Here is a 26,111-nt window from a genome sequence, read left to right on the forward strand (position 1 = left end):
TTAGATCAATTGATTGCTGTAAGCTAGAGCATTTAAATATCACTTACCTTGTTTTTCCTTTTGACCTCCAAAATACAGTAATCCGGGTTTGAAAATGCCATTTCCTGTCACTCCTCTTCTTGCTTTCCACCGGCATCTGAGCTGTTTTGCATGGTGGAAAGCAGAATGTGCTCACCCCCTCCCTATGACTACAGCCCTGCGTGAAGATGCTCTCTTATCCCTCACAGGCATGGAGGCTAAGCCTAATGGGAACTGTAGTTCCCATTAGGCCGTGATGTAGCAAGAATGAATGCGCACCGCAAACCAGGAAGTCAGTGAGAATAACGATTCAGGAGTGATGGAGGTGAATAAAACAGCTCGATTTCAACAGGTATCAAACTAGTTATAATGCAAAACATTACTTTTTACTTTATCAGCTACTGTCAGACTTTAATTTAAGAGGGAAATATTTTTGTCTTTACAACCCCTTTAATGAAGAAGACCTTGTTATTCCCTTACTTTGTCTCGCCCCAACATATCCAAGAAGTTGCCTGTGGGTATAAGCTACTTCGTTCGTGGTCCTGCTCGTTTGTAATCCACCATAAGAGACTTTTGGATTTCTCTTCCACCATTGCAGGATGGATATACAAGATATGCTGTATTTTTTCAAATTTTGTACTGCTTGCTACCTAATTGACATTTTCTAACAGTTGGGGGGTTAAGCCACCTAAGGGAGCTGTCCTCACAGTTGCCTTTTTTTTTGTACGCTTAGCATCTTACACCTGTAAATGGCACTATAACCCACTTGTATATGGCCGATCTTCAATCAACAGCGATGTCTTTCAATGAACTCAAAGATTACAGAAGGTACAATTAAATTTTCCCACTTGTTCATCACACAAATGCTTTCCAAACTTCAATGTACATATGTTTGCACACTGGGGAAAATATTTTACCATAACAGATGAAATATGCCTTCACGTAGTTTCCAGTTCTCTCAAAAACAAGACTGCAGCTATAAAAGACACATACTTAAATGTATCATTGCACAGAACCTATTGCTGGTCATGGGTGCTCACTGCTGTGTGATCACTCCACAGAGCAAATAGCAGATTGCACATTGTCTTTACTGGCTACAGATGATGGAGCGCAGAGCTGAGATTTAGCTTCTACTTTTTCCTCCTCTGCATTCTGATCTGTCACATCAGAGACCTCTCTATTTTTCTCTTCTGTAATCTGGTCCTTGTGACTGCTCTTCACCATGGCTTCATCTGATTTCAACTGATCCAATTGTACAGGGTCAAGATTATCTGGATTCTGATGGTTATGATTGGATATTTCCATGGTTGGATCTTTATTGGTCTGCTTTTCATCATTCTCATCTATATCATCTCTGGAAGTTAAAACCTTTTCCAAAATCTCTATGACTTCCAGCTCTTCTTCAGACTCTTCAAATGTCCTGTTAAAAAAATAAATGTACATGATTTAAACAGGTTAAAAAGAGAGATCAGAGACAAAAAAAAAAAAAATAGGTTACGTATGTTAAGTGAACCTGTTATGACAAAAATACTTTTTCCACTGTTGACGTTTAAAGCCTAGTACACACAATCGGTTCTTTTTTGTTCAACCCAGCGTGTTGGTCGACTGCTGGTTATCCAGCATGCAGGTCAACATGCGCAGCCGAACGGCTGGCTTCTGTCGGACCAGCTGGCATACACACAGGTCAAATGTCGGCCTGTTCCAACATTTCCAACATTCAGCTTGTGTGTACTAGGCTTAAGAATCTGTTAAAGGGGTTGTAAAGGTAAAAAATGTTTTCCTTAAATAGCTTCCTTTACCTTAGTGCAGTCCTCCTTCACTTACCTCATCCTTCCATTTTGCTTTTAAATGTCCTTATTTCTTCTGAGAAATCCTCACTTCCTGTTCTTCTGTCTGTAACTACACACAGTAATGCGAGGCTTTCTACCTTGTGTGTAGAAAGCCTCTTGAGGGGGCGAGCAGGCAAGTCAGGACACTCTTTACTTTGCAGATAGAGAAAGGAGCTGTGTGTTAGTGGGTGTCCTGACACTCCTGCTCGCCCCCTCCCCCCTCAAGAGGCTTTCTCCACACCAGGGAGAAAGCCTTGCATTACTGTGTGTAGTTACAGACAGAAGAACAGGAAGTGAGGATTTCTCAGAAGAAATAAGGACATTTAAAAGCAAAATCAAGGGATGAGGTAAGTGAAGGAGGACTGCACTAAGGTAAAGGAAGCTATTTAGGGAAAAAAAAATGTTTACCTTTACAACCCCTTTAATTCTCAAACTGTCTTGATAGTGCCCTTGCAAGTAGGGATGAGCCGAACACCCCCGTTCGGTTCGCACTAGAACCTTCGAACGGACCGAACGTTCGCACGAACATTTAGAACCCCATTGACATCAATGGGACTCGAACGTTCAAATTCAAAAGTGCTAATTTTAAAGCCTAATATGCAAGTTATTGTCGGAAAATGGGTTTGGGGACCCGGGTCTTGCCCCAGGGAACATGTATCAATGGAAAAAAAAGTTTTAAAAACGGTCATTTTTTCTGGAGCAGCAATTTTAATGATGCTTAAAGTGAAAAAAAAAATCCTTTAAATATCGTACCTGCTGGGTGTCTATAGTAGTGGCATGTGTTTAGAACTGTCCCTGCACAAAATGAGATTACTATAAGAAAAAAGTAATTGAAAACTGCTTGCGGCTTTAATGTAATGTCTGGTCCCTGCAATATGGATGAAAATCATTGAGAAAAATAGCACAGACACAGACAGTACACACACCACGTAGCTTTAGGTGCAAATTACAAAGCACAAGTGCAGTACACACCAAGTAGCTTTAGGTGCAAACTACAGAGCACACGGGCAATACACCATGTGAGACTACTGCAGCTAGCACAATCAACTGCCTGACAGTAAATTAGGAAGAACTGATCTAGCTAAACTATACAGTGTATAAATATATGTACAACACCTGGGATGCATATATATCCTCTACACACTGTATCTTTAACTGACTAGCCTGCCTGCTCTATCTACCTAGAAAAAAAGACACTCTTTCTCTCTCTGACAGATCTCTAACCAGTGCCGCAACACACTACACAAGGCCGACCTGCAGGCAGCCTTTTATAGTGTCGGGCGTGTACTAAAGCCCTGAGCCATAATTGGAAAAAGCCACCCTGGCTTTGGCCAATTATGGCTCTCTGTTTTTTGCACGCTGTGATTGGCCAAGCATGCGGGTCATAGTGCATGCTTGGCCAATCATCAGCCAGCAATGCCGCAGTGAATTATGGGCCGTGACGGGTAACTCGAATTTGGCGCGAACGGCCCGTAACATTCGACTTTCGACGAACGATCAAACATACGATATCCAAGTCGAACATGGGTTTGACTCGAACACGAAGCTCATCCCTACTTGCAAGTATGCAGGTAAGAGATCCAACATAAACAGCTCCATATTTATTCTGGGTTGTGAACAGAGAGCATCATGACCATCCAAGGAATTAGCATCTTTAATTACTAGTGGTGAACAGAATCTTTGGAGTGAATCTTTAAGCAAAAAAGAATATTTAGCAAATGATAGGAAACAGAGACATGTTGCATCCTTGTGATTTTAACATTGGGCTTTGTGCTTCAGAAATATTTATGGGAACCTGTGTATTGTCTGCAGAAATCATGGCTAGCCTATGATTTCCCCCTGTATATTATTAGAACTTGCACCCACAGGAGTTTTCTTTGTTTTGGGATAAACAGGCTCCATGCTACATCTGGAAAAATAGCTTAGGACACAGTTGCCACAATATTTCACTGAGTCTTATGTGGAAGACCCCTGGTATTATATAAGGGGACACTAAGGCAGAATCCCAAAAACAGGTTACATTTATTTTTGAATGTTCACGTGTGTCTTTTTTCAACAGTTAAATAATTTACAGTATGTATTTAGTATTTATGTTGCTCTTACGTGTCCTCATCATCAGATCTTGGTTCAAAGCGCTCTTCATCCAAATCTTCTTCTGATGTCTGTTCTGTCCCCTCTTTTTCCACCTGTTCGGGAGGCCACTTCTTCAGTGTTCCATCTAAGAAATATTTCAACACTGGTCATTACCTAAAAGTATAATTACTATAAATTTGCTAATGAATGTCTGTGACACCAGTTACCTTTTTCTCTGACCACAGCTGAAGCTGGGAACCTTTTATGAGTTTCGAAGAAATAGTACTTTCACCATCAAATTATTACGAATTGTTATGAAGACTTATAACGCATATGGTGATTATTTCAAATGAAGTCAAATTACAAACAGCTTGTCCATATGAGAATTTATACATTACATAGCCAAATGTTTTGTGGACATCACATCTATATAAGCTTGTTGGAAATCCCATTCAAAAACCATGGGTAGTAATACGGAGTTGCTCCACTAAAAACCTCTTCTGACTTAGGCCTCGTACACACGATAGGTTAACCAGAGGACAACGGTCTGAAGGACCGTTGTCATAGGTTAACCTATGAAGCTGACTGATGGTCCGTCGTGCCTACACACCATCAGTTAAAAAAAACGATCGTGTCAGAACGCTGTGACGTAAAACACAATGACGTGCTGAAAAAAAACGAAGTTCAATGCTTCCAAGCATGCGTCGACTTGATTCTGAGCATGCGTGGATTTTTAACCGATGGTTGTGCGTACTAACGATCGGTTTTGACCTATCGGTTACCAATCCATCGGTTAAATTTTAAAGCAAGTTGTCTTTTTTTAACCTAAGGTTAAATAACCTATGGGGCCTACACACGATCGGTTTGGACCGATGAAAACTGTCCATCAGACCGTTGTCCTCTGGTTAACCTATCGTGTGCACGAGGCCTCAGAGTAAACTCTAGACTGTGCCCCATGTATAATTATTGTGCCGCAAGTTTGAGCCAATTCTGTGACCTTTGGAGTTCTCTTCTGGAACTGATATTAGCTGCATTTCCATGAATCCTCTAACTCCTCCAAATGGCTTCTCTGCCTGTAGTCTACATCTCCTTGTAGCAGGCAACAGATTCATATACACCATACCAGTACATGAATCTGAAAAATTTCAGCCATTTGTCGTACCACGGAAAGACACTTTTCTAAAGAGTATCAATGAAACGCTTCATGAATTTCTGTTTCAATAATTTCTATTGAAAGTTTTTCACAAAAAAAGAGGCACAGCCAAAAACAGGTATATCATCATTTTCCAGAAGAAGAAGCAAGTGAAAGACCACAACCCAGGTGGAGTATATTACCAACAAATAAGTAGAAGCAGCACTGGTAATGCGTAATTGTGAGGTTATATCTCTCAGAGCATAGTGAAAGGACAACAGCAATGCAAATAAGGGAGGAAACTGACAAATAAATTGTGGGCTCTCCAATAAAAAAAAAAGGAGGGGGGTTGGCGAAAAGTGCTCTGTAAAGATCATTACCAGCCAAAAAGTAAAACATTTTGTATAGTGAATATTGGGAACACATACAGTGCCTTGTGAAAGTATTCGGCCCCCTTTGAACTTTGCGACCTTTTGCCACATTTCATGCTTCAAACATAAAGATATAAAACTGTAATTTTTTTTTTTAAGAATCAACAACAAGTGGGACACCATCATGAAGTGGAACGAAATTTATTGGATATTTCAAACTTTTAAAAATAAAAAACTGAAAAATTGGGCGTGCAAAATTATTCAGCCCCTTTACTTTCAGTGCAACAAACTCTCCAGAAGTTCAGTGAGGATCTCTGAATGATCCAATGTTGACCTAAATGACTAATGATGATAAATAGAATCCACCTGTGTGAAATCAAGTCTCTGTATAAATGCACCTGCACTGTGATAATCTCAGAGGTCCGTTCAAAGCGCAGAGAGCATCATGAAGAACAAGGAACACACCAGGCAGGTCCGAGATACTGTTGTGGAGAAGTTTAAAGCCGGATTTGGATACAAAAAGATTTCCCAAGCTTTAAACATCCCAAGGAGCACTGTGCAAGCGATAATATTGAAATGGAAGGAGTATCAGACCACTGCAAATCTACGAAGACCTGGCCGTCCCTCTAAACTTTCAGCTCATACAAGGAGAAGACTGATCAGAGATGCAGCCAAGAGGCCCATGATCACTCTGGATAAACTGCAGAGATCTATAGCTGAGGTGGGAGACTCTGTCCGTAGGACAACAATCAGTCGTATACTGCACAAATCTGGCCTTTATGGAAGAGTGGCAAGAAGAAAGCCATTTCTTAATGATATCCATAAAAAGTGTTGTTTAAAGTTTGCCACAAGCCACCTGGGAGACACACCAAACATGTGGAAGAAGGTGCTCTGGTCAGATGAAACCAAAATCCAACTTTTTGGCAACAATGCAAAACGTTATGTTTGGCGTAAAAGCAACACAGCTCATCACCCTGAACACACCATCCCCACTGTCAAACATGGTGGTGGCAGCATCATGGTTTGGGCCTGCTTTTATTCAGCAGGGACAGGGAAGATGGTTAAAATTGATGGGAAGATGGATGGAGCCAAATACAGGACCATTCTGGAAGAAAACCTGATGGAGTCTGCAAAAGACCTGAGACTGGGACAGAGATTTGTCTTCCAACAAGACAATGATCCAAAACATAAAGCAAAATCTACAATGGAATGGTTCACAAATAAACATATCCAGGTGTTAGAATAGCCAAGTCAAAGTCCAGACCTGAATCCAATTGAGAATCTGTGGAAAGAACTGAAAACTGCTGTTCACAAACGCTCTCCATCCAACCTCACTGAGCTCGAGCTGTTTTGCAAGGAGGAATGGGCAAAAATTTCAGTCTCTCGATGTACAAAACTGATAGAGACATACCCCAAGCGACTTACAGCTGTAATCGCAGCAAAATGTGGCGCTACAAAGTATTAACTTAAGGGGGCTGAATAATTTTGCACGCCCAATTTTTCAGTTTTTAATTTTTTTTAAAAGTTTGAAATATCCAATAAATTTTGTTCCACTTCATGATTGTGTTCCACTTGTTGTTGATTCTTCAAAAAAATTACAGTTGTATATCTTTATGTTTGAAGCCTGAAATGTGGCAAAAGGTTGCAAAGTTCAAGGGGGCCGCATTCTTTCGCAAGGCACTGTAAAAGGTATGTGGAGACATCCACAGGAAGAAGGAGGAAAGCACAAGAAAAGAACAAATGATAAGAGGAAAGTAGGGAGAAAAAAGAGGGGAGAAAACAGCCAGGATTCCAGACTCTCTCAAACCTTGGGGAGGTATCCTTGAGTACGCTAAGCAGCTTTTCGTTTATCATGATCCAAGTGAGTTTGCACTTCATCACCGCCAGAACAACCAGTGGCTTTTTCCAAGTTGTTGCAATGGCAATTTTAGCCACTAGGAATATAAAGTAAATTAGACTGGATAGGTCTGGCATCCCCTTGACATGTTAGTTGAGTAAAGTTATTCTGGGGTTCTTAACAACATTTATTATGGTCTCTTCATGAATTTCATGTAAGGGGGTTCACACTTTATTTTATTGAGAAACTTGACTGAAATGCAGTGAATTGTACAATCTGATTTTAAGGCAACACACATTTAGTACTATTTACTATTTATTTATTTTTCCTTCATCTGCTTTAACCAATTGCTGCCCGACGTATAGTCATATGACGTTCGCAGGAACCTTTCGTCCCTCCGGGCGGAAGTCATATGACGTCCTGGGTTTCCCGGCCATCTAGGAGGCGCGCGCACCCCCTGCATTGGTCGGGTCCCAGCGCGCAATCACGGCAGGACCGTGGATCTGTGTGTGTAAACACACAGATCTATGTCCTGTCAGAGATGAGGAGACCGATGTGTGTTCCTAGTACAAAGGAACACAGATCAGTCTCCTTCCCTTGTGAGTCCCTGCCCCTACAGTTAGAAATTTTTTCCAGGGAACATATTTAACCCCTTTAGTGCCCCCTAGTGTTAACCCCTTCCCTTGCAGAGGGACTGCACCTGCATTAAACGCTCCCTTATGTCTATGGGAAGGGGGAAGGTGGTTTACTTACACGATTCTCCGATCCCCCAGCAGATGGCACTCCCCTATGCTTTGGCCATGGACTGTTTCTCTGGATTCTCACATTCAATGTAAAGCTATGGATCCTACATTGACCTTGGTGACTTCAGAGAACATACAACCAATGTGCAGGGTATTAGAGGCTGTCAAGACTGGTCCTGCAGCATGGAAAAGCCTGCAGGGGTGGAGGATCAGGTAAGTAAAAGTGATTTTTCCATCCCCTTCAAAGTTTCTAAAGAAAGGGCCAGTTTACTGTCATTCAGACTTTAGGGGGGCTGGACTGTGCCCAGTGGTAGTATGCAATGCCGATCTTTGATAGTAGGGGGAGAAATAGTTTGTGTCAGTGGAAGAAATAATGCTACATTTGTTGTCGTCAGTGGAGGGAATTATGCCCCATAGTTGGTGTCAGTGGAAGGAATAATGCCTCAAGGGCTGGATAAAGGCAAGCAAAGGGGCGCATCCGGCCCCAGGGTTTAGACATAAACAAGTATTTAACCCTTGCAATGCAAGTACAGCCCCACTGCAAGAGAGAATTTATACTTTTACCAGAGTTTAGCTTTAATCTTGTTTTAGAATACAAAGGAATGATTACCAAACAAGTCTTCTGGGGGTAAAATGGAATCATCCATGTCTGCTTCTCCCAGAATCCTCATCAGTGTTCCTGGTGCCACCTGTTTCCACTGCTTCCTGCTCAGTGATGTATCATTATCATCATCATCATGATCATCATCATCATCATTTTCTGTGATCAAACAAGGACATATGTAAAAGATATACATAGTAATAGATAGTACAATATATATACATACTACTATAGACTTCTTCTGAGAAGAGTCACCATTTCCCATACAGGAACACCTCCTGTCTTCTTATATACAAGATCAGTCAATCCGCCTACTAGGCCGGAATGCTGATTTTGGTCAGCATAGCTATATGACAGAAATATGCTGTCATTGTTATTGCCCTCCTGAAAATACTGTACATTTTTTTGTGCTGAAAATGCCTCCCTTGGCTTATACTCGAATCACCTTTTTGCGCCTGATTTCCCGTTTTTGGGGACCCAGTACTGGCCGTCCGTAGGTCCCCTGGACCCCAAACTTGGCACACATGTAGCCCCACTCTTCCTCTACAAGTGTGCAAAGTTTATTGTCTGATGGACCTACGGCTGGGGAGCATCGATTTCTCAAAGCCGGCACCCCTTCCATAGACTCCCATGTTAAACGTCAGTCTAGTCATGGGCACAGTGAGGCATGGGCACAGAGAGGCATGGGAACAGTGAGGCATGGGCACAGTGAGGCATGGGAACAGTGAGGCATGGGCACAGTGAGGCAAAGTGAGGCACACAGGGGTGTATTTAGGTTTTGTGCTGCCCTAGGCCTGACTAAGCTTGTGACCCCCTAATTTAAATATGACCCACCCCTTCCTGTCAAGGCCACACCCCTTGCGGTTTAAGACCCACCCTGAAATTTTCTAGTGGGGACACTAGTTCTGATTGCCTGGGGGGGAGGGGCAATGGATTCCCTTAATTTAAATAGATTTCCTCTCACTTCCTGTTTGGCTATGGGACAGGAAGTGAAGGGAAATCTCTGCAATGGGACAGGGATGGTAAAAAATTAGAAGCGAGGCCCCCCCCCACAGTTGCAGAATGCCAACCGCCCACATACTGGAAGCAGTGTAGCGCAAGCCGGTGGGGACACTTAGTGCTGCCCCCCTGCAAAGTGCTGCCCTAGGCCTGGGCCTTGTTGGCCTAGGCCAGGATACAGCATTGGAGACACAGTGAGGCATGCAGATGGACACCCTAGGCTTATACTCGAGTCAATACGTTTTCCCATTTTTTTGTGGTAGAATTAGGTGCCTCTGCTTATATTCGGGTCGGCTTACACTCGAGTATATACGGTACTAGGTGCTTGTCTGCTATAATGCTGATCCTCTGTCTTCACTCTGTCACTGACCCAGTACAAGTACAGAAATCTGTTAAAGCGTATATCCAGCAAAAATATGTTTTCTCAGTTTTGAATAGGGTGGGGAAAGGTTGGAATCCCTCTCTGGTTTAATTGCTATCTGGGGCTCCATTAGAGATATTTACTCTCACTTCCTGTTCTGCTGACAATGTTTTAGCACACAGGAAGTAAGAGGAACTCGCCAATAGTAAAGCTGGCCTTAGTCCTGTAGATTTTAGCTTGAATGCTCTTGTTTTCTAAATATTTGAACATTATGGGGTCCAGGCTGGGTGGCCGGATATTTGAACTTAGTTCACCTTAATTTTTCTTGAAAAGGTGAACTTACCCTTTAAGCAGGATCAAATGTTTTAATATGCAAAGTATGAGGCCCCGTACACACGACCAGTTTCCTCGGCAGAATTCAGCTTCCGACCGAGTTTCTGGCTGAATTCTGCCGAGAAACCAGGCCGTGTGTACAATTTCGCCGAGGAAGCCGACGAGGACCTCGGCGAGGAAATAGAGAACATGTTCTCTATTTCCTCGTTGTTCTATGGGAGCTCTCGAGTTCCTCGGCCGTGTGTACGGGGCCTTTAGAATATTAGGTGCTGATGTTAGTTATACGTGTAAATTCTCACCAGCCACAGTATCAAACATCGATGTCATTCCAGCTGCCATTAAATTGCCAATGAGTGTTTGAGGCTCTCTTGCTGTCCATTGTTTCCTGTTGTTTTGTGGTATATCATTGAGGTTTCCACTGTCTAAGTATACAAAAATACATATATACAAAGTCTAAATTACAATGAAGTGATGCTACAGCACCTCCAACTTACAATGCAAGTAAAAGAGCCACACATGTGCTCGGACCTCAGCCACACATAACTCTAGTTAAACATCAGAAGGAAAGAAAGAAACACAGTGTGCTATGCTCAGAAAAATCAGGGCAACAAAAGTCGCTGTTCAAATGTCTGCATGCAAAGTGGTTACCTGTGGTTAGATACAGATGTCCGGGCCTGGATGCATCTGACATTTCTTTGCAATCTGCATCAAATAATCGGGCTGCTGTGCCTGTGCGAACACGCACGCAGGAAGCGGCTAAATGTGAACCTAGCCTAAGTCTACATTGTCCTATTAACCACTTGTTACCCGTACATTGTTGCTTGCTTTCGGGTTTAGAGTGTACCCACCCCCCCAACACCTACTGCTGTGAATGAACACAGCGGGAGCCTGTCAGCAAGTCCTGGCAAATGATTCATGGCTGGGGGTCTGCTGATTGGCTGTGTACACTCACAGCACAAAGCTCTGTGTTGACAATCAACACAGGGCTCCGTACAGAGGAAATAATCTCTGCTTGATGAGAAACTGAGAGATATCTTAGTAAAAGCAGCACACTTTACACATATTGCACATAGTTAGGCACACATTTAACCCTTTGATCACCCTAGATCAGGGATCCTCAAACTACGGCCCTCCAGCTGTTTTAGAACTACACATCCCATGAGGCCTTGTAATGCACTGACATTCACAGACATGACTAGGCATGATGGGAATTGTAGTTCCTGAACAACTGGAGGGCCGTAGTTTGAAGACCCATGCCCTAGATGCTAACCCCCATTCCCAGCCAGTCTCATTAGTACAATGACAGTGGGGCAGATCCACATAGAAATAGATGGGCGCAGCGTATGTGAGATACGCTACGCCGCTGTAACTTACTTTTGGCCGGTTCGAATCCCCAAAGAATTCGCGCCGCAAGTTACGGCGGCGTAGTCTATCTCTGGTGGCGTAAGGGCGCGGAATTCAAATCGGCGATTAGGGGGCGTGTTTCATTTAAATGAAGCGCGTCCCCGCGCCGAATGAACTGCGCATGCGCCGTCCCTAAATTTCCCGCCATGCTTTGCGCTAAATGACGTCGCAAGGACGTCATTTTTTTTTAACATAGACATGAATTACGTCCATCCCGATTCATGGACGGCTTACGAAAAAAAAAAAAAATAATCAAATTAAATGCGGGAACGACGGCCATACTTAACATGGCAAGTCTAACTATACACAACGAAATACCAGCTTTAACTATACGCCGGAAAAAGCCGACTACAGACGACGTAAAAAAATGCGACGGCCGCTCCTACGTTCGTGGATCGTCGGAAATAGCTAATTTGCATACCAGAAGCGGAAAACGACGTGAACGCCACCCAGCGGACGCCGAAGAATTGCAATTTAAATCCGAAGGCGTACGAAGACGTACACCTGTCGGATCTAACCCAGAAGCCGTCGTATCTTGTTTTGAGGATTCAAAACAACGATACGACGCGGGAAATTTGAAAGTACGCCGGCGTATCAGTAGATACACCGGCGTACTCGCTCTGTGGATCTGCCCCAGTGTTATCACTGATTAATGTCACTGATGATGTCAGTGGCAGTTAGTCAGTCCCCCCCAGCATCAGTTAGTGTCAGATTGTCCTCCGCACTATCGCAGTTTCATTAGAAGTCTCTGATCACTGTCATTAGTAGTATAAAAAAATCCAATATATACTGTATACCATAGTTTGTAGGCACTATAACTTTCACACAAATAAATCAATGTATACTGATTGAGATTTTTTTTTATTAAAACCATGTAGCAGAATACATTTTGGCCAAAATGTATGAAGAAATTCGTTTTTTTTTTTTCATTTATATTACAAAAAAAATAAAAAACCCAGTGGTGATTAAATAGCTAAATTTGTGTGAAAAAAATTATAAAAATTTAGTTTGGGTATAGTGTTGCATGACCATGCAAATACCAATTAAATTAGCACAGTGCTAAATAAAATGGCCTGGTCATGAAGGGGGTAAAATCTATTAAGTGGTAAAACAGTGGTGTAGTGAGTAGCACTCTTGCCTAGCAGTAAAAAGGGTCGCTGGTTCGAATCCCGACCACGACACTACCTGCCTGGAGTTTGCATGTTCTCCCTGTGCCTGTGTGGGTTTCCTCCGGGTACTCCGGTTTCCTCCCACACTCCAAAGACATGCTGGTAGGTTAATTGGCTTCTGTCTAAATTGGCCCTAGTATATGAATGTGAGTTAGGGACCTTAGATTGTAAGCTCCTTGAGGGTAGAGACTGGTGTAAATAATAATAATAATAAAACCTATTAAGTGGTAAATATATTTCAGATGCTTTGGAATGGGGAAGAAAAAGTGTAAATCTATGCTGAGAATGGGTTATACAAAAATGCTGGCAAATGAAACATGAAATTCCTGTACTGTACCTGGATGTTCTGGTTCCTCATGTAGTTTATGCCACTTTCCAACCCCCAACTTCATTCCAAGAGCAAATGTTAAAGTATCATTGAGGAGATCTGTCTTCTGTAATTGACAAGAGTAACAAGAACTTATTTTAAATTACTGAATTATTTATATCATATTAAAATTGTATTTACCGGTATATGATTTTCATTTTATGTGAACATCAATTCTATACAAGACACTTAGAAAGTTATGTACATACTGGCCCAGATTCACAAAAGAGATACGACGGCGTTTCTCTGAAACGCCGTCGTATCTCTCAGAGTATCTATGCGACTGATTCATAGAATCAGTTACGCATAGATAGCCCTTAGATCCGACAGATGTAATTGTTTTACACTGTCGGATCTTAGGATGCAGTACCTCGGCCGCCGCTGGGGGGAGTTCGCGTCGTAAACCAGCGTCGGGTATGCAAATTAGTAGTTACGGCGATCCACAACGGTTTTTCGCGTTCGCTACGTCGCTGCTAGTCTAGTTTCCCGTCGCAAAGTTAGTCGTCGTTTTAGCTGCCCTAACTTTACACAGCCCACGTATGTGCTGTATAAAGTATGGCCGTCGTTCCCGCGTCGAAATTAAAAAAATGTATGTTCTTGCGTAAGACGTCCGAGAATACGAAAGTACGCTACGCACGTCGCCGTTCGAAAAAATGAAGTCACTTCGCGCAAAGCACGGCGGGAATTTAAAAACGGAGCATGCGCAGTAGGTCCGGCGCGGGAGCGCGCCTAATTTAAATGGCACACGCCCCTTTGAATTACGCGGGCTTACCCTGGAGGCCGTCGGCGTAAGTTTTCATGCAAGTGCTTGGTGAATCAGGCACTTGCGATGAAAACTTGCGGCGGTGTAACGTATCTACGATTTGTTTATTTATTTATACACTTTGTTTATTAGTTAGGTTACCCTAGGTTAGTTGTGGTTTTGCGCATTGGTTCCCCCCCTTTTATATACGATACGTTACGCCGCCGCAGTTCTATGTGAATCTGGCCACTGTATATGCTTTATGAATTATGTCTTTGAAAAAATCTTGTATAAACAATCTTTACATTCCTTGTTGGTATAGTAAAGTTATTTTTAATCTTGTGCATCTATTTAAAAAAACATTCAGGGCTCGTTCACACAGGTCTAGAAAATAGGCAGTTGGGTTGTGTTTTTCTTTCCGACTGCCTGTCAAAGACACTCTCAAGTGTTAACACAGAGTGCAGATGGAGATGTACCAGGCATTATTACAAGGCAACAATAAGGCCCCTTTCACAAGGGGCGGAATCCTTCTAAGCAGAATCGCCTGCTCAATGGGGGATCTCTCCGCTGATCCCTATTGAGCAGGCGGATGACAGCTATGCAGAGCGAACATGGATACAGCAGCCCGCTGCTCTCTATGGGGTGATTGTGCAGTCTGTTTCCATCCAATTGTCATCGGATCTGCCGTATCCCCGTCTGTCTGTCTTTAGCGGACTGTATCAGATCAGATGCCAATGGGTGACAGCAGACACATGTCTCTTGACATCCACTGCCCCATAGAGAACAATGGGTGATCCGCCTGAAAAACGAACGGGCTGGCTCGATCAGTCAGCTGGTGTGAAAGGGGCCTAAGTGCATTAATCTGATTAAAGGCTGCTTTCATACCAACTAGTGATGAGTGAATCTGCTTGGGTTCCATTCAAAGACAGGTTTGAAAAATCTGCAAATTGTAAACTTGATACTGTGTTCACATATGTGCAGCCGTGGGTTCATGCCTGGGGTCCGATGCGTATCTGTTCACCCGTTCAGGTATGATTCAGGTCTAAATTTTGCCTTAATTTGCACCTGAACCAAACCCAAACTTGCACTGGCGCCCATCCTGGACATGTGTAAACTGGCTCCATTCGCATATGTGTGAACCCAGCTTTAATGCGCACCCCATTGAAAATGGACAGTCATCGCTCTCTGCCCTGAGTGGACTGAGAACTGAGTCCAGTCATGTGATCACTTGAGCTTAGAAACAGGGGGCAGCTGCATTGAGATTAAATATAGATTTTTTTTTATATTCCCACACTTCTCTTTTAAGAGGATCATACCCCCCACGGCCTTCTACGTCACTACAGGAAAGATTTGTAAGGGGTCTGCAGGAGGAATCATAGTGACCAGTGGGGGACACAGTAGCGCCTAAAGCTCTGAAAGAGAGCAAAGTTTCAACACGCCACCTGGAAAGGTGAATTAACAGCCTTAAAAAATAGCAATTAATGGAAAATTATAATGGTTTTGTGCAAATTCTAAAGAAAATTTCAGTTTATGAGCTTTCAGAGCTGAACACTGGGCAGGTATTAAATGTGCAGATTAATGCAGCTTTGTATACATTGATACATCATTTATTGTATTTTTTAAAGGCAAGCAGTTTAAGTATCTGAATTTGATTTGTTATCAGCCTCATGTAATTCATGTACATCAAAGCTCCAATTGGGTAAGTGAAAAGCAGGACAAGTACACAATTAGCTTTGCTGCAATGCTAACAAGGAACATGCTAATATGAGCAGAGCAAGAGAAAGATACTGTAAGCTCATCAGTTTACTACTACCCAGTCCAAGGCTAGGTGAGGGACTAGACCTGTAAGGCTCTCCTGAATTATTTAACTTGACAGAGAAGTAACCTACGTTTAAAAGGTCAGTTTTGCCATGTTTAAATGCCGTGTTTAGCGTTTAGAATAATTTCAAAAAATATATATATTTTTAAATAGGCAAAAACAAAAAAAGCCTATCAACAAAATGCGGCTAAATGCGGGCTACCGCGTTTAGCTGCATTTAGCCACGTTTGGTGTCTGAAACTTCGGTGTCTGAACTACATTTTTGCCTTCAAAGAAAGGTCTATAAACGCAACTGCCTAAAAACGACAGTAAGCGAACCTGTGTGTCATGGATATGCAATAATGTCTGGCAGCTTACCTTCTTCTCATGTCTCCATCAGAGGCCTGACTCTCTTCTGGCTGCCTTTTTATCACCTCTCCTTCCTGTATGGCCCCACCCCAGGCCATCCCAGGAAGTCTATATTAACTGTTGCACTGCAGGTCTGCTTTGCTGTTCAACCTTTGTTTGTAGCTTGTTCCTGTCTGCAGGGTGTTACATTTATCTTCCTGTGTACCGACCTTGGCTCGTCTCTGACTTCCCCTGTTTGCCTGTGACCCTGACCTTTTGCCTGTCCCTCGGTTACCGTTGTCTGCCTGTTGCCCTGACCTCGGCTTACCCATCACTATCGCTTGTCCTGCTTGCTGCTTCCCCTCTCTCCCTGCGGAGCATGACCTAGGGGATCCCAGGGGTCGCAACCTGGATCCAGCTGCGGCGAAGGCCATCCTCACCACCAGAGGCTCTGGTGAACACAAAGCTGGGTCTTAGATTCCGCGCCCTGGGGGATCTTGGGTTCACGCTTCCTCTCTGATAGCAGCAGTCGGCTAAAGGGTTCACTACCCTGTGGTGCATCCCTGACCCCAACGGGTGCACTTGTCACCTGGCCACAGGTGACCTGACACTGTGTACATGTACACATAAGATAACATTGAATGAGTTCAGGGGCAGTTGAAAAAAGTGTTACTTAACTTAAGGACACTTTAAGAAAAAGGGGCATTGTTATGAGGACAACAAGGTGTGCATTTTGGAAAAAGAGGACAACTGGTTTGCAAGAGTCATGAAAGAAGAAATTTACACCAAACTGAAACAACCATCCCCAAACAGGAGTGGAGGCCATCGACACCATCTGTCTTCCACATACAATGCAGTTGTAACATTTCTACTCCAGCAATTTGATAATTCACACCTTCAGCCATGTAAATTAAAGGATTTACATTGTGTAATTAGAACAGGGTGGTTCCACAACTTTCATAACACCTTTCTTGTTTTCCCTGACACATTCTATGGTGGCTGGATGAAGGCGATTGAGTTACTTAAATGCTGGGTTGTGTTTCTGACACTCATTAAAACTGAAAAATCAGATTGAACAAGTTGCAAAACATTTTCAACATTACAAAACAAGTCCAGTTGAATGTGATTAACTACTACTAGATATGCCAGGGCATGAATAATTGAGAACCTTCCCAAAATTCATGTTCACTTGATTTTGAAAATTATTAAATTAAAATGTTTTTTTTTTTTACCATAAAAAAAAAAGAAAATATACACACGAAACAATGTTACATGCATTTTAAAGTGGAGTTCCACCCATAAATATAACATTACATCAGTAGTTTTAAAAAAATGTCATTAGTCCTTTACAAATTTTTTTTTTTTTTTTTAGATGCCTTCAAAGTGTTGTTGCTAGGCAGAATAGTTAATCTTCCCACTTCCTGCACCTAGGTGCTTAATGCTTCCTAACCTACACCGCACAGACTCCTGGGAATGTAGTGGGTTTAACTTTCCAGGAGCCTGTGCACTCCCCAGTCTCAAAGAATCATGTGACTTGGACAGCACAGGTGCTGAAGCCTGATCTGACACTGCTTGTGCAGCACTGAGCATGTGCGAGGTCTGCAAGGCTGAAATCCAGGAAGTCATACAGTCTGGCTTCATGATGCCCACACTTAAGATGGCCCCAGTCAATTTCTATTTTATAAAGTGTCTAAATGCTGTAACAACCTAACAAAACAGTTTACAGTTAGTTTACAGACTAACTTTACTAGAATACATTAAGCTTGTGTATTACAGGGGTATTTATATTTAAAAAGTGAAATTGTGGCCGGAACTCCGCTTTAAGAATAACAACTTTTTACTGAATATAACATCTACTAAATAAGATTTCTACATTAAACAAAATAAAACAAAAGTGAATAAATTGTATGTATACGATATTTAGGCTCAACCAACCTCTACATTGTCTATGCTGTGATCTTCTGCAACAGGCCCATCAGTCATTTCCTCTTCGATAATCAGGTCATTAATTTCAAACTTTATTCCACCCTGTGACAGTCAGATATTACAAGAAAGAAAACACTTTTTTTTATAATTGTAAATAACAAAAGAAATACAAAATTAATCATTTATATAATGTTATTAGCTGCATAAAATACTTATTTTTCATATCCCTTCATATTCAAATTCTGGAAACAAGTTTACACATTTTACCTTTACTTTATATTTCTTTTGCAGTGCTTTTCGCTCTTCTCGGTTTTGCTGTATAATTTTATTATACTGTTGTTGAATTTCCTATAGAGTATGACAATAAAATATATTAATCATTAGAAAAAATATATATAGAAAGAAGATGTATAAAAATATTATATGGGTGCAGGAAATACAAGAGCTGCAATATCAAAAAAATGTACACTTGTGATTTAGCTGAATTCTCAGAGTTATGGGTAAATCAGAAAATAGCTGCAGTTTTGCTAAAATAAATTGTGACCTAAAGAGGCATATTACAAACTCTGAGCTCAGATTGCAGAAATCCCAAATGTTATATTTGTCAAAGACAAAGTATGATGAGAATTAGTAACCAATTACACGTTATGTGTATTTCAGCTTCTTTCACATTCCTAAAAACAAATGGCTTTTAGGCTCCCTCTTGGCGTTTTAGTGTGTCTGGGAGGGGTAGGTACCACATCCAGCCTGGCAGCAGGTAGCCTGTCAAAGTATATGGCAGGATGCAGCTGGAAGGGGCTGAACGCTGTATCGAGTGGTACGCACGTTTAGGGCCCTGTGGATTTAGGGACAAGAGTCTTTGTGCAAAATTAAATTAAATTGCAGGTTCTCTGTTGCAAATGACGTAAAAAATTAAAAATGCGAGGCGGGAACGACGGCCATACTTACCATTGAATACGCCACCATATAGCAGCTTTAACTATACGCCGGAAAAAGCCGAACGGAAACAACGTAAAAAAAAGGGCGGGCGGTCGTACGTTCATGGATCGTCGGAAATAGCTAATTTGCATACTCAACGCGGATTTCAAAGGAAACGCCACCTAGCTGCCGCCAAAAAATTGCATCTAAGATCCGACGGCATACGAAGACGTACGCCTGTCGGATCTAGCCGAGATGCCGTCGTATCTTGTTTTGAGGATTCAAAACAAAGATACGACGCGGGAATTTTGAAATTACGCCGACATATCAATAGATACGCCGGCGTAATTTCTTTGTGGATCTACCCCTATGTGTCCATGTACAGTTTAGAAGAGTTAGAGGTTAGAAGCTGCAGCAGTTAGGGAAGGTCCAACCTCCCTCAACCTCCCTCTCCTAAACACGGAAGAATTGCATTCAGGATCGGAACTTTTTTGATTGCTGGCCGCAAAATGCGGGAAAATTGCTGTAAAATTGCAGCACGATTTTGACACGTTTTGTTCTTTCCCATGGCCGGCGATCAACCTAGTCTGTGTGTACATGAAGCCTAATAGGGTCACAGACAGTAATAAAAACTGATAGGTGTTCTAATATCGCTCCATTCTGTCCAAAACTATAGAAAAAGGTTTTGCCTTTAGTTATACTTAAAGAAGAGAGATGTTTTGGCCCCATCAGACAATCAGGGACAATTATCAAAATTGTTTTGTTTTTAGCTGTGAATCTGTCACTTCTTTTTTTTAACACACGTTGGGGGTAGATTTATTTCCAGTATGTAATCTGCATATCAAATTAGCAATGGATGTCAATGAACATACCCGGTTGTGTTTAAAAAGTGTTTGGCACTTTTTTAAGTGGTTGTGAACCTAGTTACACCACTTGTACCTACAAGTAAGCCTATAATAAGGCCTACCCGTAGGTACTGTAAATATCTCCTAAACCTGCACGGTTTAGGAGATATTTACCATATACGCTTGCGCCGCCGCCAACGTCATCGGCACATGCGCTGTGAAGAAACAGCCCTCCGTGCCGTCTCTTCACTAGCAAGTGCCGTGATTGGCAACTCCCGCGCGCATGTGCGGGAGTGACGTCACGCAACTCCGGCAGTCACAGAGCCAGAGTTTGCGGCTCCGGAAGGAAGAGGGGCAAAGATGGCCACCATCGGGGACAACGCATGCTTCGATTGCAGGTAAGTGCCACATAATGGGCTAGTATTTGATGCATACTAGCCCATTATGCTTTTACTTTTCAGGGGAGAAAAGAGGAAGTAAAACTCATCAGGGTTTACTTCCTCTTTAAGTTCTGGGACAGTTCTGAAGTTGAATTTCGTTGCTACATAAATGCTCACAGTTGTGGCATATCTGAAAAAATAGGTGTACAGTTTAAAAATGTCGCCTTGGTCGTAAAACAGACCCAGATTAATGTGAAAAATTTTCAATACAAAATGTACCTTTTTTGATAAAAAATTGCATTAATAAATATCTCCAGAGACTTTCCATCATGTTGGAAAATGATTGCTTGCAAGCTCTAAAGTCATCACATACTGTGGCATTTACAAAAGGCACAGTCTTTGCCTAAGTGCCCGCTTAGATTTGGGAGCATGATTGTCATTCATAGCTGAAAGTTATACTAATTGGTGTCCTTTAAGATGACAGAATTATTTATAGGCATGCGCACAGGGTGTGCCAGGTGTGCCTGGGCACACCCTAATCACACTGTGCTGCACAGATTCCCCCTGCTGCTTGGCTGCAGAAGAAGGGACTGGGAAATCTGTCTTAAAAGTGAGATATTAGGGGGGCTGTTTAGACCTCTGATATCTCACCAAAGCCCCCCAATGTTGCTCCTAAGAAATTGTATATAAAAAAAAAATTATAATAATAAAAATATATTATTAAACAAAAACATTTTAAAAAATAGAAAAAAAAAAAAAAAGTTATGATAAAAAAAATAATAAAAATAAACTACTGACATAAATCTCAAAAGCAAATGGGCTCTGGGAACCTGTGACCTTATTAAAGTGGAGTTCCACCCATAAATATAACATTACATCAGTAGTTTTAAAAAAATGTCATTAGTCCTTTACGAATTTTTTTTTTTAGATGCCTTCAAAGTGTTGTTGCTAGGCAGAATAGTTAATCTTCCCACTTCCTGCACCCAGGTGCTTAATGCACCGAACAGACTCCTGGGAATGTAGTGGGTGTAACTTTCCAGGAGTCTGTGCCCAGTCTCAAAGAATCATGTGACTTGGACAGCACAGGTGCTGAAACCTGATCTGACACTGCTTGTGCAGCACTGAGCATGTGCGAGATCTGCAAGGCTGAAATCCAGGAAGTCATACAGTCTGGCTTCACAATGCCCACACTTAAGATGGCCCCAGTCAATTTCTATTTTATAAAGTGTCTAAATGCTGTAACAACCTAACAAAACGGACCTTAGTTTACAGACTAACTTTACTAGAATACATTAAGCTTGTGTATTACAGGGGTATTTATATTTAAAAAGTGAAATTGTGGCCGGAACTCCGCTTTAAGCATATTAGCTTATACTGTTCAGACTGCACCCAGACACTGGGTATATCATTGAAAGACTTTTTTGTTTTCTTTGCTGTGATTTCATCTTTTTAGATGAAGGTGGTGGTGTGGCCATATTTGTACTTACCTCTGTTTGCTCTTTACCATCTGGCTTGTCTGCAGTAGAAGGTCCTCTATGGTTACCTGCTTTTACAAGGTATGTTCCATCAGATGCTTTAGGAGCCTCCTGTACAGAAGCATAGGACACGTTTTTTCCTTTTGTGTTTAAATATTCATGCTGGTTTAAAAATCACACATACATTGCTTTGTTTACATGAAGCCTGTCTGCAGTCTACACTCATCACTGGTACAGAGAGGGGTGTTTGCATTCATGTGCATGTGATGACAGCTCTAATGATGGCCATACACTATTTGGAAAATCCGGCCAAAATTTGGTCATTTAGGGCCAGATCCACAAAGCAGTTACGCTGGCGTATCTATTGATACGCCGCGTAACTGCTAGGTTGCTCCGGCGTATCTTTGTTTTGTATCCACAAAACAAGATACGCCTGAAGCTGTGCTAGATCCGACTGGCGTACGTCTTAGTACGCCGTCGGATCTAAGGTGCATATTTACGCTGGCCGCTAGGTGGCGCTTCCGTCGATTTCCGCGTCGAGTATGCAAATTAGCTATATATGCGAATCCACAAACGTACGTCCGGCCGGCGTATTTTTTTTAAAGTCGTTTCCGTAAGGCTTTTTTCGGCGTAACGTAACCCCTGCTATATGAGGCGTAGCCAATGTTAAGTATGGACGTCGGGCCAGCGTTGAATTTTCCGTCGTGTACGTCCTTTGCGCGAAACGTTCGCGAATAGGGCTTTGCGTAGAATGATGTTCACGTCGAAAGCATTGGCTTGTTGCGGGTTAATTTGGAGCATGCGCACTGGGATACCCCCACGGACGGCATGCACCGTTCAGAAAAAACGTCATTTACGTCGGGTCAAGTAAAATTAACATAAAACACGCCCACATCTTTATCATTTGAATTCCGCGCCCTTACGCCCGCAGATTTACGCTACGCCGCCGTAACTTTAGAGGCAAGTGCTTTGTGAATACAGCACTTGCCTCTCAAAGTTGCGGCGGCCTAGCGTTACTACGATACGCTACGCCGGACTAAAATTACGATGCGCTACGTGGATCTGGCCCTTAGACAGTACGTTCGTTTTTCGGCCAGTTAATGGGCACAAATCGGTAATCGAAGCCGAAAAAACAAAGGGCAAGTTTGAAAATTTACTGCCGAACGAACGATAAATTGAAAGGTTATTGTGTTTCCTGTCCAAACTGTTTGCATTAGGTATATGTGAAAAAACAAACACAAAATTGATTCATTTATGTCCATTGAACGATTTATCGGTCATTACATGATGGTACTATTGTTTGCTTTCACGGCCGAATGTTCGTTTTTCGAAAATGGGTTTGAATGATTTTCGTGTAGTGTATGGCCAGCATAAAGTACAGAGAAAGAAAAGCAGAGGTGAGATTTTTGTGTGCTGTTTTGTACCAGTGTACACATTTTAAGAGCATATGTGCTTTACAAGTACAAAATCCAAATTCAACTACAATTTATACATTTCTCATTTATAATAAGAAAAAACGATTACAGGTTTCTGTACTGTACTGAGTAGCAGCTGTCATTTTACAAAATCACAATTCCAATAAAGGCATGTATGGGGAAAAAAAAGCAAAAAAAAAAATACAATTTAGAATAGAGAAATAGAGCCACGTAGGTAGCGTTCCATAGCAATTTTTTAGGTCAATGCTATATATGGATATTACTACATTAGAAATTGTGTAAAATGGGAGAAAACATCCAAGTAAAAAAAAAGAATGCCTAAGTAGTTGCTTATGATCGCTGATATTTACAGAAACATCTGTCTACTAATCTAAATTAATTTGAAAGGCACCAAATGAAATCAGATATGAGTTTTCATGTTTATGTTTCATTTATTTTGTAAATTATTTAATATAAATCACAATTCTGAATAAATATTTAATATAAAAAATGTAATTGACTTGATTTCTATTTATGTGAGTCTGCACCTAATCCTCTAACTTTATACTACTAATAAGAGAACAGATTACATCGAGTGGGTAAGGTTCCCAAAACAGAATGGCTTTTTAAATGTCAGATATGGCATGTAGAAAACAGTGGGGCAGATTCATATTCATATAGCCCGGCGTAAATTTCTGCGGGCGTAACGTATCTCAGATACGTTACGCCGCCGTAACTTAAGGCGCAAGTTCCATATTCATAAAGAACTTGCGCCCTAAGTTACGGCGGCGTAGCGTATGTGGTCCGGCGTAAGACCGCCAAATTCAAATGTGGATGATGTGGGCGTGTTTTATTTAAATTACTTGTGACCCCGCGTATTTGACGTTTTTTACGAACGGCGCATGCGCCGTCCGTGAAAGAATACCAGTGCGCATGCTCGAAATTACGCCGCAAATTGTCAATGCTTTAGACGTGAACGCAACTTACGTACAGCCCTATTCGCGAACGACTTACGTAAACGACGTAATCGATGGAAAATTCAACGCTGCCCCGACGTCCATACTTAACATATGAGATACGCCTCATATAGCAGGGGTAACTTTACGCCGGAAAAAGCCTAACGTAAACGACGTAAAAAATGCACCGGGCAGACGTACGTTTCTGAATTGGCGTATGTACCTAATTTGCATATTCCTCGCGTAAATCGACGGAAGCGCCACCTAGCGGCCAGCGTAAATATGCAACTAAGATACGACGGCGTAAGACTTACGCCAGTCGGACCTTAGCCAAATTCCGGCGTATCTTGTTTTCTGAATACAGAAAAAAGATACGCCGGAGCATACTAGAAGTTACGTGGCGTATCAATAGATACGCCAGCGTAACTTATTTCTGAATCTACCCCAATGATTTCTTTTGCCTTTCTTTTGTATTTTTCTTTTTCTTTCTTTTCTTTTTTTACTTTTATTTCTTCCTCATCTTCTTCCTCTCTCCCACTTTTTTTTATCGGCTCTACCAGCTTTTTCCATCAATTGTTGGAGGATGGTTGTAATTAGGGAGCCCCTTCTCTCTGTTTTTCCTATTATGCAAAGTGTTTCTTAGTTAATGTACAGTTGGGGGATCATGTGTGGTGTTTGTTTATATTCACTGTTCTCTCCCTGCCCCTACAGGCTGGGCAGAAGGAGGGGGATTTCCACTAGAGGGTGCTCATTCCTCCCCCCACTGTATTGCCTATATTTTTGCTTGCAACGTGGACTCTCTTCCATTCCCCCCCAACTTTATTTTTTAATTTTAAGTTTGTATTGTTAATGCAATTTCCTACTGGTGGTCTTATGACTGTTAGGGGCAGATCCTCGTACGTTTGCGCCGGGCGCAGCGTATCTAAGATACGCTACGCCCCCTTAACTTATCTTTTTTTTTTTAATCCTGAAAGAATTTGCGCCGTAAGTTACGGCGGCGTAGTGTATCTCTCGCGGCGTAAGGGCGCGGAATTCAAATGGATGTAATGGGGGCGTGTTTTATGTAAATACGTCGTGACCCGACGTAAACAACGTTTTTTTTTTAACTGCGCATGCGCCGTCCCTGGGGGTATCCCAGTGCGCATGCTCGAAATTAAACCGGAACCAGCCAATGCTTACGACGGTGACGTCATTCTACGCAAATTCCTATTCGCGAACGACTTACGCAAACGATGTAAAAAATTCTAAATTGTACGCGGGAACGACGGCCATAGTTAACATTGAGTACGTCTCAGAACAGCAGCTTTAACTATACGCCGGAAAAAGCCGAACGCAAACGACATAAAAAAAATGCGCCAGGCCGACGTACGTTCGTGGATCGCCGTAACTAGCTAATTTGCATACTCGACGCGGATTTCGACGGGAACGCCACCTAGCGGCCACCGAATAATTGCAGCTTAAATGCGACGACGTACTAAGACGTACGCCTGTCGGATCTAGCCGAGATGCCGTCGTATCTTGTTTTGTGGATACAAAATAAAGATATGACGCGCAAAATTTGAAATTACGCGGCGTATCAAGAGATACGCCGGCGTAATTTCTTTGTGGATCTGCCCCTTAGTATGTATCGCGGTTCCTTCTCTTTATATTTGTAAAACACTTTCAATAAAAACTATTGAAACAAAAAGCAATGAGGGACCACACAGAAGAAAAATATTTGCTGAATGCAGAAAGAGAAAATAATAGGATTCCATCAGTATTTTTTCTTCCCCAGAAAAATGACTGTACTTGTTTAATTACTGATGGCATTCTTTATCGGTTGAGGAAAAACATCATTCAAGTAGTTGCTTCCATCTTGAACGTTTTACCATGTGCCATAGAATTCCATACTGCTGCTGGCAAAAGCTGAATAAAATTAAACAAAGGCCTGACAAATCATTTTACCTGGTACTCTCCAGCTCTGGCTTTTATCTCCCTGACTTCATTATGGTATTGCTGCCGAATGAGCCCCAGTTGTTTCAGATGTTCCTGTTATACAAACAATAGTTCTTAGAAACCATGTGCAGTATAG

The 26,111-nt window shown here is 42.0% G+C and overlaps 1 protein-coding gene across 2 annotated transcripts in view; it reads right to left on the reverse strand.

The window, feature by feature from the left end:
* Positions 1–847: 847 nt before the first annotated feature.
* LOC120929110 (serine/threonine-protein kinase Nek5-like) overlaps positions 848–26,111 on the reverse strand; it is an 81,876-nt gene continuing 56,612 nt past the window's right edge. For both annotated transcript variants that reach the window (XM_040340338.1, XM_040340337.1), the window contains exons 15-23: positions 25,985–26,068; positions 21,682–21,780; positions 18,319–18,399; positions 18,061–18,153; positions 13,208–13,304; positions 10,597–10,719; positions 8,614–8,763; positions 3,951–4,065; positions 848–1,438 (exon numbers count right to left, since the gene is read on the reverse strand). In XM_040340338.1, coding sequence (XP_040196272.1) covers positions 1,069–1,438; positions 3,951–4,065; positions 8,614–8,763; positions 10,597–10,719; positions 13,208–13,304; positions 18,061–18,153; positions 18,319–18,399; positions 21,682–21,780; positions 25,985–26,068 — 1,212 coding nt within the window. In that variant the 3' untranslated portion in view covers positions 848–1,068. The remainder of the gene's footprint in view (positions 1,439–3,950; positions 4,066–8,613; positions 8,764–10,596; positions 10,720–13,207; positions 13,305–18,060; positions 18,154–18,318; positions 18,400–21,681; positions 21,781–25,984; positions 26,069–26,111) is intronic.

The sequence above is a fragment of the Rana temporaria genome, chromosome 2 (genome assembly GCF_905171775.1).
Source record: "Rana temporaria chromosome 2, aRanTem1.1, whole genome shotgun sequence".
Classification (NCBI taxonomy): Eukaryota; Metazoa; Chordata; class Amphibia; order Anura; family Ranidae; genus Rana; species Rana temporaria.